The 14,707-nt window shown below is 37.4% G+C and overlaps 1 protein-coding gene across 1 annotated transcript in view; it reads right to left on the reverse strand.

The window, feature by feature from the left end:
• Cntn5 (contactin 5) overlaps positions 1 to 14,707 on the reverse strand; it is a 656,861-nt gene that overhangs the window by 141,573 nt on the left and 500,581 nt on the right. The window contains exons 12-13 of the mRNA XM_050162227.1: positions 4,204 to 4,331; positions 1,509 to 1,684 (exon numbers count right to left, since the gene is read on the reverse strand). Coding sequence (XP_050018184.1) covers positions 1,509 to 1,684; positions 4,204 to 4,331 — 304 coding nt within the window. The remainder of the gene's footprint in view (positions 1 to 1,508; positions 1,685 to 4,203; positions 4,332 to 14,707) is intronic.

Here is a 14,707-nt window from a genome sequence, read left to right on the forward strand (position 1 = left end):
AAAGCCATTGATCATTTCAAATATTTTACTTTATATGATTATTGTTAAAATGAATATTTGCAGCTAATCCTGAGAAAACATATTTTATCAGTTTATTTTTGTATAGGTAATAGTTTGAGTTCTGTTTAATGATGTGATTAAAAAATGTTAGGAGTGTATAATTAAGTCAAATCAGAGGAAGAGAAATCCCACCCAAGTTGTAAAAAAATGAACTTGGTACGATCTAAATATCTTATATACAACTTAACCAACTACAATTGGTCACTAAATAAGACATTTAGAAATTCAGTTAGAACATGCTTCTGACATAGAGTCTCCCCTCTTAGGTGCAAAGTAAGCTGGGGTAACTTGGATGAAAGTGTTCAATTTATGTCATATTGGCAAATGCAATAAAGTCGATTTCCCCCTTCTAAAGGAAAGGATTTGATTGGAATTTAAGTTGAGAAGAATTGCAGAAATTATCTGGTCCTGTTTTCACTTCCTGTTGTAAGAAGACAGCTCTAGGAAGCACCTGTAGTTGACAAGGGATGGAGTTGAGCTCCGTCCAAAGAATTACTAACTTTAGCTTTAAGACATTTTCCTTCCTTGATATCACAGAATTAGTTTAAGCTAAGTCCAATGCAAGGTGACATTCACCATTTGAATTCATTATCATTTTTACTTTTTAAAGTTTCTAAAAGTATTTTTAAAGAAACAACACCCTAATATTAAGAATAACATTTAATATTATGTTTTTAGAGAAAAGTGTAGTTGGGACAAACTTGTTAGTCAATATAGAAAGAAAATCATGGCCCATATCACCACCCTTACCATTTGTTCCCTGGCCTTTCTCGCTCTCTCACTAAACTGCTCTTTCATGTCTCAATGAATGTGTGGAGCAGTGACTTTCTCTCACTTCTTTATGCAGTTCAAAAACCGAGGTAGTCTGTACTATGCAGTGCGCATAATTTATCACTCTATTTGATTGATTACTATCAGATATTTAATATTAAATATTACTAAAATACAAAGATTGGACAGACAAGAAAGATATATGTCCATGAACATTTATTGGAAGCTAGTAAACATGTATGACTATGTGTTGTGGGTTTAACCTTTATAGCTTCCGACAAACTGGTGAGCCTCCAAAATTTTCACTACTTGTTAAGGAGCAGGGAAGACTCATTTATTTTATTATAGTTACAGCAAACAAATATTTAAATAGTAGAGTAGTTACTTTATATAGCAATATGACTTCTAGAAACAACATGGAAATATTTATGCTATCACTAAACTAATTTAGCAAAGGTGAGGAAACCAGTCTCACATACTAATGATTTGGAAAGTTCCTGCTGGGAATTGAAATAATATTTTCAGTTTTACATGACAAAATAGTAGAAAAAAGTAATTGTTTTAATAGCATGGGATTTTCTCTATGCTCTTTTTGGCACTTTATAGAGAAAACATTTTTACATTTGAGTCAAAACACATGCAATTACTACTCAAGAAAAAAAAGTATATAAACTTACAGCCCTGATGTTTTCAAAATGTCCACCTTCTTTCTCAAAATCAATAGGTTGTCCTTTTAGTGTCCAGTAGAAAGTGACATCCAAACTAGAGTCGTGAATGGCTTTGCAGTTGAGGACAATACTCTCTCCGACAGTTAACTCTGTTCTTTTAGGAGTAAGCTCTATCCTTGTGGGTTCTATTGTGGTAAAAACACATGCATTAGTATAATCACTTCCCAGGACATCATCAACTGTAGAGAAAACTTAAACATGGAACATGTACAGCTGCTGCAGATACATGCATCAGATTTTGATTTGTGTCTTCAACTGTATTATCAAAGGCCAAAATACTATGGATTCGGCATCTTAACTCCCTCCAAATTACTCTCCCAATGGAGTATTGGACTTGCTTTATGCTGGAAAAAACCTGTTAGGAACTGGGAGGAGGCATAAAAGAGGAACTAGTTGTATAATTATGAAATATAATTTTTGATACTTTGTGGCTGTTTTAACTATATAAAACCTTTAAAGAGCTGAGTGGCCAAGGTTTTATTGCAGCAAGAATATCCTAACTGCTTACTGGTAACAACTGAATTTCAAAACTGACATTTTTCATATTATTTTATGGACTCAGAGGAACGTTGAACGAATAAAATGGCATTGATTATGCACCTAATGATTAAGACTAAATGACTGTAATGTGTCATGAAGAAAGTAAAAGGTTTTTGTTTTCTCTGTCCTACAGTCTTAGGTACAAACATGGGACTTAGCAAGGGCATTATTTTCTTCTAAACTCTATTGCTTGTGAGTGAATCCTCCCACAAGAAAACAATACTTCTAGCTGTCTGAGGGGTCTTTTCATACCTAGCACCCTTGAGAGCAGTTTTGAGAAAAGCACAGGCTGAAGGCAAGAGTGCGACGCTAAAGCTGAATCCTCTTGAGGTGATGCCATGTATGATAGTCTAAGTTATGGCTTCATCAGACAGCACAGGCAGTGTACTGTAGTTGAAGGTTTGTGGAGATAACGTTTTTTGAGCAACCTATTTCCCATTTTATTCACAGTTAAGGGAGAATCTTTATCATTGACAAAAGGTTTCTGGTTCCATCACCATCTGGTCAGAAGATAGGCTAGTATACAGGGAGACCAGGACAAAGACTGGGCCACTAGGTTGAATGCCATTAATGTTTGATAAGCATAGAAATATTTGAAATAATTATATTCTGTTCTTACCTTGATGTTTGCCTTTTCTCCTATTGTAGTTTTGACTATTTGAGTAATGATTTTATTTCTAAGGTAGAACAAGGTGAACCAAATTGTATCTCCAGTGAAGAATCTGTTAGCATTAATTATAATACCAGTTGTGAGTCACACTAGCCATCTCCAAAACTTTTCTTAATTTTCCAAACCTAAACTTTCCCCCCCTGTTTTTGTAGGCCAAGTATGACTTCTATGTAATCGATGTATAATGAAGAAACAGTTACTTCATAATTCAGTGGTTACAAAACCACTTTGCTAATTGATGGGATTTTGCTACCCAAAATAAGAGTTTAAAAACTGTTTTAAAGATTTTATTTTGATGTTTACCCTCTGTGTGCTTGTTAGTTAAGTTGCCAATGGAGACTACAAGAGGACATCAGAGTTCCCAGAGCTGGAGTTACCAGCCACTGAACATGGCTCTCAGGAAATTTGCAAGAGTAGCAAAAGCTCTTAATTGCTGATCTTTCTCTCCAGCCCCCACATCCATTTTTAAAAATAGCTAAATTATTTCAAACAATGTCATTGACCTGAAATAAAGTTCATTTAGACCTAGGGAATTAGTAAGCCTATAGGCAGTAAGATTGACTTCCACACAGAAATGAAGGCATTGAAGACATGTACCTGTGAATATCTCTGAACAGCTGTGGCACAGGTGACTTTAGGTGCATGTCTTCACTCACTGGGATGGGGTCTCTTACTGTTACCCTGCTCTGCCCCAATCCCTGGGTAAAGTAACCACAAATGCACATTTTTAGTTGTTGTGAAAATTATTTCTGTAGAGGGGGAAATGTCAGAGAATGAACTCAAGGCTTCAGGCATATGAAGCAATTGCTCTGTCATCGGGCTACCCTAGTCCAGGTGGTGAAGCAAATTTTTATTTTTATAACATTCTTTAAATTTTGCTATCGTGAATAAAATTCATAGATATATTTATTCTTTTATTAATTTTGTTCTAAGGAAGATATTGTAATTTCTACAAATAGTGAACTCCTTTTGGGCTTTGTGTGTTCATTTATTTATATTTTTGTGACATGTTTTTCCACTTTAGCTCGGGCTGGCTTTAAAGTCACAGTAATTCTCTTGCCTAGTGTTTGTGCATGTGTGTGTGTCCTGACTTGATGCTGGAAATAGGACCTGGTTAATGCCCTTAAATGTTCTTAACTGCTGGACCATCTCTCTGCTTGCCATTCCACCAGAGTTTTATCACTAAGCAATGTCAGCCCAAATGCTGGTGTTGAAGGTGTGAACCAACATTCCTTGCTTTGTTTTAATTCTTTAAGTGATGGAAGTGAAAATTTGGTTATATTAGTTCTGTGTTTTTAACAAACTTTTAAACCAAGACATTCACACCAATCAATGCAAAGACATATACATGCAATTGTATTTACTTTTCTCCCCCGATGTTGAGGCTAGGAAGCAGTGGCTGTGGAACATCGGGAATGTTACCTGTTATCTTACCTTTGACAGACAGTGAAGCTATAATCTCTGCAGAACCGAAGATGTTCTCTCCTTGGCAAATGTATTTTCCCTCATCTGCTTTAGAAGCATTTAGGATCCGCAGGCTTCCGTCTGGAAGAATAGCTATTCTGAAAAGTATTAAAAAGGTTTGTTCCTGTTTCATCACAAAATAAATGGCAAGAACTTCCAAGGGAGTCCAAACCTTCTCTAAGGCGATAGATAATAAGTAAGAAGAAGGAGCCCTATTGAAAATATGAAGTGGTAGATGATTTCTCCTCTTTATGATTTGATGTAATAAATACACTTAAAATCTTCTTTTATCCAAAAGATGAAGAAACTTTCAAGTTACTTTTTTTTGTGATAGTTTTTGACAGTTAATTTTAAAGTGGTGGAGAAAGGTGACCCCCAAATTCAGCTTTATTACCTGATGCTCTAATATCACTCAGGCAGATTTTACTACCAAGCTAAGGTATTCCACCTTATACCAAAAGTGACCTCAAAAATCAAACAGAAAGAGAAACAGCATGAAAACATAGAAGAGGACAAGTACAGACAGAAAAGCAACTGTGTGCTGCTGAGAGGTGATTAGTGGCTTCCCCAGCACCACGCTGGGTTAGCAGGACGTGGCCTGCTAACCAGGCTGCTCACACTAGACTCAGAAGCACAGGAATGTAATGCTCCAGTCTGCAACTGGGCTCCTGCATGACCTTTGGTAAAAGTGAGCCTTCAGTTTTCTATAAAGGTGAAAAATTAAAGCATTATTAAAAGTTTTAGAAGTTCAGTGCAAATGAGGCTGGCATTTGGAATTACCACATTCCCCAATGTGTTTATCATTCTGGGAATTTATGCACTTCAGATTTAATTAGCACTTTGGTCATTTTCTCCCTTCCATGCTTGTGAACTAGGACTCATTATTTCCCCAGTACAGCAATTCACACAAACAGATTGAAATGCTGAAGCAAGGTTTGTGTTTTAGATGATACTGATCTAAATCCCCAGAATTACATCCTCAAATCATGACAACAGCTTACATCATGTTTATATCATACTGACTTGTGAAGATTAAATAATAATGCCTAAATTCGGTTTAGTTGAATTACTTCATTTTTTTTTTATTGAGAATAAGAAAAAAAAGTTTCTGCCTCCTCCCAGCCTCCCATTTCCCTCCCCTCCCCCTACTCTCCTCCCCCTCCTCCCACTCCTCTCCCCCTCCCTCTCTAATCCAAAGAGCAGTCATGGTTCCCTGCCCTGTGGAAAGTCCAAGGTCTTCCCCCCTCCGTCCATGTCTAGGAAAGTGAACATCCAAACTGGCTAGGCTCCCACCAAGCCGGAACAATACTTCATTTTATTTTAGAATGCATGTTCAGTATTGTTTATCACCCAGGGCTGACAGTTAGTTAAAACTTTGAACTTCATAACAATTGATAAAAAAAATTCTAGAATGCTTAAAAGGTACTATAATGAATAATGATACCAGTTTAAAAATGTCACATGGTTTACACTAAAGTTCAGTCTTGATTTGAAAGAAGTAAGAAGGAAGATCAACTCAGTATCAAGACAAAGAATGGAGACATTTGTCTTCTACATCATGTAGACAGTTACTACTTGAAATTCATGGAAAATACAGAGGCTGTAGAAGCTATGCAGTCTGTGTTTGGGGTGATGGCTAAGCAGTTAACAGCACTTATTGCCACACAGAGACCTGTGTTGAGTTCCTAGCACCTATTTCAGGGAGCTCACAGGTGCCTGTAATTCTAGCTTCAGGAGAAATGACATGCTCTTCCGCATGCCATGGCTACACACATACACACACACACACACACACATTCACTCACACACTCATACTTGCCTATATGCACATAATTCAAAATGAAATAAATCTTTATTAAAGAATTACATCAATTGTGTGGTGGTGCACGCCTTTAGTGCCAGTACTCGGTTGGCGTAGACAGGTGGATCGCTGTGACTTTGAGGCTAACCTGGTCTACAGAGCAAGTTCCAGGACATCCAGAGCTACACAGAGAAACTCTGTCTAAAAAAAAAAAAAACCAAACAACAAAAGTTAAAACAATTCCTCAAGATGAATGATGTAAAGTTCTATTAATTGTTTGGAAAGTGCTTGTTATTTTCAGACCAGGAGATGGTGAGCTTATTCCATTGTATCCCTATTACACATATATTACAAACCATGTATTTGAAAGCAAAAATTATATTTTTGTATACAAAACTCTGTATTTCTTGCACCAAAATTATAAGCTGTTGAATTTTCTCTAAATTACTATAATTTTCACAGACTGTTAATATTTTGAAAATATTTAGATTTTATCAACTAAAATAAAGCTTAATGCAACAGAAGAGATGTATTACTTCAAAGTTCATTTTTTTTAGAGAAATAAATGTATATCAGTTACTGGTAGTATTTCAGCTCTTGATTTAAGATGAATGCATTCTCGCTGATAAGCAATGTTCTAGTTTCCTTTCTGTTGTTGCGATAAGTTACCCTGACAAAGACAAGGTGTGGGAAAATGTTTATTTACGCTCTAGGTCACAGTTCATCATAGGAGAGAGGTTCTAACTCGAAGCCGGTAGTTACATCCACATCTGAGAGTGGAGAGGATGAATGTATGATTCTCAGTACACCGCTTGTTTTCAGTACTTACACAGTTCAGGATCCCCTGTATAGGCAAAGGAGCCGCGCACAGAGGATGGGGGCTTTCCACACAAATTAACACAATCAATAAGACACAGACATGCCTACAGCTAACCTGATCTGTACAGCTACTTGCTGAAACTTCTCTCCTAGGTGATGCTAGATTAGGTTAAGGGGACATCTGAAATGAACCAACATATTAAGTAACAGATCTTTCTTTTAAGAGATTATATATGAGCATACCTGTGCTTTGGACCATTAGTCTACTAGTGAGGATGAAGATTTTGAATGCTACGCTATTCATCCACTGAATAGCAGTGCTGTTTAACTAAAATCTGATTTAAAATGTAAATCTTCACCTTTTTTTTTTTAACTTGGAAAAGACAAAACAGTTAATAAATGAGATTTACATCACAATGTCTGGCTACCACACACATAATTACTTAAATAATAATTGGAGACTAAATTAATATTTCCAGCCTCATTATCTTCTCCCCTCTCTTGTTACTATTTGACTGCTCCATTTATGGATATTCTGATTCGGGGATTAATTTTGTGTAAGGCTTACTTGAACTTGGAATTGGGTAGTAAAGAAATGGGGAGAAGAAAGTTTGTAGGAGGTGATTTGAGAATGGCAAAGCAGCATATTACTTGATATGAAGCTCAACAAGCTCAGATCTCTAGATTCTATGCATGGATTTGTTCTCACCTACAACTAATGACTGGGTTTGTCTTGTTAAGCCATCAAATTCTCTCTTCCATCATCCAGGGCCCTGGCTAGCAGGCATACTATTAACAGTGAGATGTGCATGTTTACTTCCAAAACACCATGGCTACTTTCATTTCCATCTTGGTTCTCCTATTGCACAGCTAGCGTACACCTTTCTAAATAGACTGCTTGTCTAAGAAGAGGATTTGTTTTGATGCTGCCATATTGTTTAGTGACTGTGTCTGTCACATTCTGTTGTAATGACAGATGACTGTTGTAATGACTGAGAGAATCGATTTGAAAGGAGGAAGGCTTAAGCTGGCTTACTGTCAGAGGCTTTTCTCCATGACCGACTGGCTCTATTGCTTAGAGCCTGTGGAAAGGCAGAACATCCTGGAGATGTAAGTGAAGTAGAAAACCTGCTCACTTCAAGGCATCCAGCAAGTAGAGAGGAGAGGATGGCTGTGGGACAAGGCCTGCCCTTGTAGAGCACACCCTGAATGACCTCCTTCCTCAAACCTATGCACTGCCTCTGAGTTTCCCCATGCCCCATAAATACTGCACTAATACTACTATTAAATAAGAAATGCATCCCTCTAATGATGACAGAACATTTTCATGACATCATAGCTTCTCAGTAGTATCCACAGTTCAGTTAGAACCTCGGACATGCCCGCTATCTAAGCCCTGTCAGTGATGAGGCTTTTCCCTTTAAAGAATCTCTTCCTTCCCTACAGTCCTGCCTTCCCATTTCCCTCTCTGTCCTGAGTCCTTGTATTTCTTCCCCTTCCTTTCCTTCCCTTTTCTTTTCTTCATCTACTTTTGAAATTTTTTTTATTTTATTTTTAACACCTCAATGTCTTTTTTCTATTTCTTTTTTTTATAAAAAAATGCCTTTTCCCATACAATATATCCTGTTCACAGTTCCCCTCTCTCAACTCCTCTGCTTTCCTCCCCACTACCCTTCCCATCCAATCCAAAACCTTTCTTTCTCTTAAGAAAAAACAAATAGGCCTCTAAAGAATACTAAAAAAAAAGGGTAAAACAAAAACAATAAAAGAAGAAAATTTATTGTTAACTGTATCTGTGCATAGAAGTGAGAGAATGAGAAGAAGGAGGGATAGGAGGGATGTCTTTCAATTCTTGTAAGGTCACAGATGCCGTGTATTTGACACTTATGCTTAAGATTTCTTTAACCTAATTTCCCCATAAAAGTCAGCTCAAATGTACTCATTACATGTATTTTTCAAGCACAAGTTGCATTTGTAGTGCTTCCTGTTTAGGTTCCCTCACATCCTCAGTTAAATTTGTTGTCCTTTCCTCTTTAGCAATAGCATCCTTGTAGTAAGTGAGAGCACAATGACGCAAGCATCTCTCTCCATCACTCTAATCTCCTGCTGCTGTGTCTCCTCCCACCCCATGCTGGTGAGGCTTTTAGGGGCCAGCTAACATGGTAAAATATTGAAGGGAGAAGAGTGTCTAGAGAGAAAGAGGGATAGGGACATGGTGTCGACTACACAGCCATATGCACAGATGGTAAAACGCATTTCTGTGACACAGGATTTTAGAGTAGAATGTGTAACTAGGCTAGTCAAAGCTCATTTTACAGACCAAAAATTATAAGCCAAAGAAATAAAAATGGTGTGTTTGAGCACCAGTTACTAAAAGAAGAAAAAGCTGTCAATAGTTCCTCGTGCTGTTGAGCAGAAAGTACTTGTGAGTTTCCTTTGCTCCATAGCACATGATGACAGACTTGAAAGCAAAAGCACCTTTGATCGCCTCTTTCCTTATTTAGAAGCTGAAGGATGGATAGCCTAGGTGGATTCATTGTTTAAAATGTTCTAAATGTTCAAGGTATGATGGGGTAGGATCTTGTCTGCCTGCTGTGCAGGACTGCCTTCCAAGTTCATGCTTGTTTTGAGCAGAATTCATGATGATCAAGGCTGCTAATTCTTCGCTAGCTTTTAGCTGGCTGCTGCTCTTCTATTTTCAGAAGTATCTTGAGTTCCTGGGCTTCTCCACCAGATTATATTATATTACATATTATAGCAGTGAGCATATCATTTCTTAGAAGCTTTCATAATTTATTAGTAGTATAAGCTTTCCAGGGAGAAAGCATTGGGCTTAATTTGCTGCCATATATACATATCTTCCACGTTTGATTTCAAGCAACTACTTAATTTTTTAAACTATAAGACTAGCATAATAAAACCAAACTAGTTCTTTTGAAGTATTAGTTAGATAATATATGTAACTTATTATTCTTCATTTGAGAGCAATGTGTGAGAACAGAGGAGAGACAGTCATCAAAGTCATGAGGTCAGAAGGATCATGAAGTCTTGAAGAATCAAATGGCCAGTTCCAAGATGACAGCAAAAAGAGCACAGTACAACACAAGACGAGAGAGGATGAGACAGAAAATCATACAGATATTGGTGTAGTGTGAATACAACCTGGTTCCTCAAAACAGCACAGAACCGTCAGCTATCCCAATACCTTCATTGAACTATGAAAGGCAGACCAGAAGCTTGTATATTTGACACACATTGGAAAGTTCCTATGTGTAGATGCACAGTCATGCCAATAATATTATAGTTAGAGAATAAACATATGCATCACCCAGAAGGCTTACTGTGCTCCTCTCAATGTATGTTACCGGGAGCTCAGGGCCTCAAACATGTTAAGGAAGAAATCACTTTGTGTTACACACTAGGTCTAAACATTCACTTTTTTGTAGTTTTATTTACTCAGTACAACCAAGTTGAGATTTATTCTTGCTGCTCTAAGAGTCAATAACGAATTCCTTTTATGGTTGACTTTTTGTCTAGTGTGCACAGGTACCATAATTTAATCCACCATTCATGTGTGGTTCGATGTTGAGGTTTCTTTCAGTTTAGGGCTGTTTACAAATGAAGTGATCATGAATGTTATTGAATAATTCTGGGGGATTATGATTCCTGGAGAGAAAATGATAAATACTTTGGTGAGCAGATATGCTACAGATATGAATGCTTTGCATTGCTATGGATCTTTGTTTACTGATACAAATTTAAGATCAATTTCATTATATGCATATTTCTGCTCTTTATTAAGGTATTGTGTTTGTGTAGCTCATTTAAAAATGTAATGTTTAATTAAGAAATGTATGTTAATAGATAGTATCTATAATAGTCAAGCTTGTACTCATGTTAGTTAGATTTTCTAGATGTACAGAAATATATTGCAGATGGATAGTTATTCTTCAAACCTTTCAAAACTACAGAATATGACATTTAAAATGTTTTAAGAACTTAGAAAGTAGGAAGTGGTGGTGCATGCCTTTAATCCCAGCACTTGGGAGACAGAGACAGACAGATCTCTTTGAGTTCAAGGCCAGCCTGGTCTACAAGAGCTAGTTCTAGAACAGGCTCCAAAGCTACAGAGAAACCCTTTCTCAAACAACAACAACAACAACAACAACAACACAAGATCTTAGGACTCTTCCTGAGAATGAGACACATCTGCTTCCAGTAGTACCAATTGCTTCAACAGGAAGGCAGGCATCAAAGAGGTTCCTTATGGAGTTTGCTAACCATTTGGGAAAGAAACTGCTCTTGCCTGGACTGCTTGATGTTATGCTGTATAAACTGGGCATGCAGAACCCACCGAGAAATGACTGCTGAACTTGCCTAAAGGTAAGACAGTTCTTTGGGGTTCCTGCTTCATGAAAGAGTCTGCTAGACATTCTGCAAGATATAGAAGAAAGTGACTGATAAACTGCCAATATAGGTGGAAATGTCTTTGAAATTTCCTGTTTCATGGAATCGTCTGCCGGATACTATAAACCAGAAGGCTGAAGATGGGTGCCTGCAATGTTACAGAAGAAATTTGGGTGACTGTCCAGGTAGCGAGATGTCTCTGTCAATTCTAGTGTTTTGGAAGTTGTTTACAAAGCACTTCATGTTTACTTAGGTAATATTATATCCTTCTGGTGTGTGGATTGAGTTGAAGAATAGTTACAGTGTTCCTTAGTAATAATAAAGTAGATATAAATATTAGAACTATAATTCTTGCTTCATTCTTGTTTGTTATATGTAATCTTGCTATGTTAAAGTTAAAAGTTTTCTTTTTATTTATACAGAATATGGGAGGTGATGTGGGAGGTGATATATGTTGTGAATGTTTTATTGCCATTGGTTAATAAATAAGCTACTGTTGGCAGTGGCTTAACAGAGTAAAGCCAGGCTTAAAGAGATATACAGAGAGAGTAGGCAGAGTTAGAGAAATGCCTCATAGCCCCCAGAGCAGAAAGACAAGCTGGAAACTTGATGGTAAGCCATAGCCATGTGGCAATACACAGATGAATAGAAGTGGGTTAATTTAAGATGTAAGAACTACCTAGAAATATGCATAAACTAATAGACCAAGCAGTGATTTAATTAATAGTTTTTGTGCGGTCGTTTTGAGACTGAGTGGCCCGGAAATGAATGAGAAGTCTCTGACAACCAGTGTTGATAGAGTGAATCACCAATGAGATATTAATATGGTTCTTTGATTATAATTCAGTCTGACAGATCACTTTTACTGTGGAAGGCATCACGTGGCTCTTCCTCCGTGTTTCATTTCCTCTAACACTTAGAGCTCCAATATGAGCCAAATATCTTCAGACTACCTTTCTGATAAAAAAGTTCTGTTTTGTTAGCATCCATTACCTAAGTCTTTCAGGGACATTCTTCAAGTGGCAGAGACCTGACTTCAGAAAGACTCTTTGATTTGTTGTTTGCTTGACTATCAGCTCTTCCTGTTGAATTTGTAGCCTGCTTTCCTTGTCTTATCAACAACTCAATAAAAGCTATTTAGTTTAGTGTTTGTCAGTATCAGGTACTCAATAATGCAACCTGAAGAAAATGCTAGGCTGTGCTTGAACCATCTAATCTTATAGATGAAAAAATTGAGTACCACAACACATATGCCTTTAAAGAACATAGTAGTAGAAGGTGTTCTCTGATAACGATAATTAAGTTTTCGCTTGATAAAAGGTTTAGACCGTGCTTTTCTATATTAACATACTTGGTCATGCTGGAGATCACAGGACCTTGCACATGCAAGGCAGCCACCCTACCACTGAGCCATATCACCAACCCCTACATTAACTTATTTCATTTTTTACAAGAACTTCAAGCCATATAATTTTACTCATTTCATGTGGAAGAAGAAGGAAATCCATAGCAGAGTGACTAAAATGACTGGGTAGATTTTTAAAGTGAGGCTGCTGGATTCTAAAATTTATACTGTGTACCATTCTTTGCTGACCTGAAGAAAATTTCCAAAGAAAGGTTTGCATAAAATCACACACAATCTGACAGCTCCCACAGACCACGAAGCTGACAGAGCAGAGACTGAAGGGTAACAAGACAAGACACGCGTTTCTTACAGTTGAAGGAAACAAAAGCAATTCATACTCTTTAACTTGATAAGTTAAAGTTTTAAAAGCTAAGTGCATGACACACTCAAGTGGGCTGCACTGTCACCAGCTCTTGGCTTTAGATGTAACTGGAAGAAAGGAGTGAGTTGATTCAGAAATTGCGTGCAGCATTGGCAAAGTGAGGGAGAGAGCTTAAGAGCAGAAGTTACTTTAATTAATAGGCCTCCATCACAGCTCTGGGCATCACACAAGCATTTTGCAGAAAGCACAGGCTCTTTGTGTTGAACCACTGAATAATCACACAATCTCAACACTCTGAAACAGGGGTGAGAAGGATGAGCCTCTTCATCAGCTTCGTGTAGAAGGCGCATGAGCAAAAGCAACAGTAAAACTATGGCCTCGTCTTCTCTTCTGGAACATGTCTCATTGAAATTCGCCTTAAGCATTTATACTGCACACTCATGAAATTCTAGTTTTTATATTTTCCTTCAAACTGATTTCTCATTCCACTGTTTTATGTTCTCTGTGGTAAATCTTGCGTATGCATACATATATTTTGGTGGTATAACAGGAAGCTTTTCTCAATCTCAAGGGAGTCTACAATAAAAACCAGGTTGAGCACCACCATCAAACCCTTTATTACTATAGGTCAGTTGATCCAGAGGAGGTAAGTTCAAGGCATTTCTGTTTCAAATTTAGGAAAACAATCAGAATAGTAACTCCACTGCCATTCTTTGCTTTTTATTCTCCCTTATGATAAATGGGGTTCCATGTTTGTTCCATATTTTAGATTTTTATATTACATTTTGTTGTGTGTGTGTGTGTGTGTAGTTGTGCATGCAGGCACAAGTACATGAAGGTCAGAGGCTGATGTTGGAGATTTCCATCCATCACTTGTTCCTTGAGACAGACTCTTTGTACCTGGAGATATAACTTAATTAGCTGGCTGTTGTCTCAGGGGTGCTCCTGTTTCCACCTTCCCAGTGCTGAGATTATAGGTACTTGCCACTCAGCTGGTCTGAAACTTTAATTTCTGGATATTCAAATTCAGGTCTCCAGGTGTTCCTGGAAGGTACTCTACCAAGTGGTCCATCTTTCCAGCCCACGAAATTTTTCCTACCCACTCATTTCTTTCTGGTATATTACAGAGTCTAAATACTCTAGACCACAAATGTGAAGTAGTTTTAGTTTTTCTAACAATTAATTTCAACTATATCAAATGGATTCTTTTTTTTAAAATTATGCTTTATTTATGTGTATATGTGTGTCTCTGTGTATGTATGTACACATATATGCAGATGCCCATGAAGGCTGGAAGAGAGTTTTGGATATCCTGAAATTGAAATTATAAGAGTCACCAAAGATAAGTGCTGGGACATGAATTCCAGACCTCTGCAATAGTAACAAATGGTTTTAACCACTGAGCTACCTTTCTTGCCTCTGGTGAATTTTTTTATGCCCAATTATCTATAGAAATGGTTCCAGCTATTAAATAAATCTGAGTTTGTATAGGGTGAAATATATATCTAAGTTTTTGCTTTTTTCTTTTCTTAGGTCAGCCCTGGGAAGTACAGCACACCCTGGAACTGTGACTCTGATTCTAAGGAAAGAGGACAGTCCTCTTGTTTGTAGATTTCTAAGAAAGAAGGCCCCTTGTAGTTTTCTAAGGAGGAAGGCCCCTTGCTGTAGTTTTCTAAGGAGGACAGTCCCTTGTTGTAGTTTTCTAAGGAGGAAGGCCCCT

Source organism: Alexandromys fortis, unplaced genomic scaffold (assembly GCF_014885135.2).
Source record: "Alexandromys fortis isolate MF-2015 unplaced genomic scaffold, M_Fortis_MF-2015_v1.1 scaffold_112, whole genome shotgun sequence".
In the NCBI taxonomy this organism is placed as follows: Eukaryota; Metazoa; Chordata; class Mammalia; order Rodentia; family Cricetidae; genus Alexandromys; species Alexandromys fortis.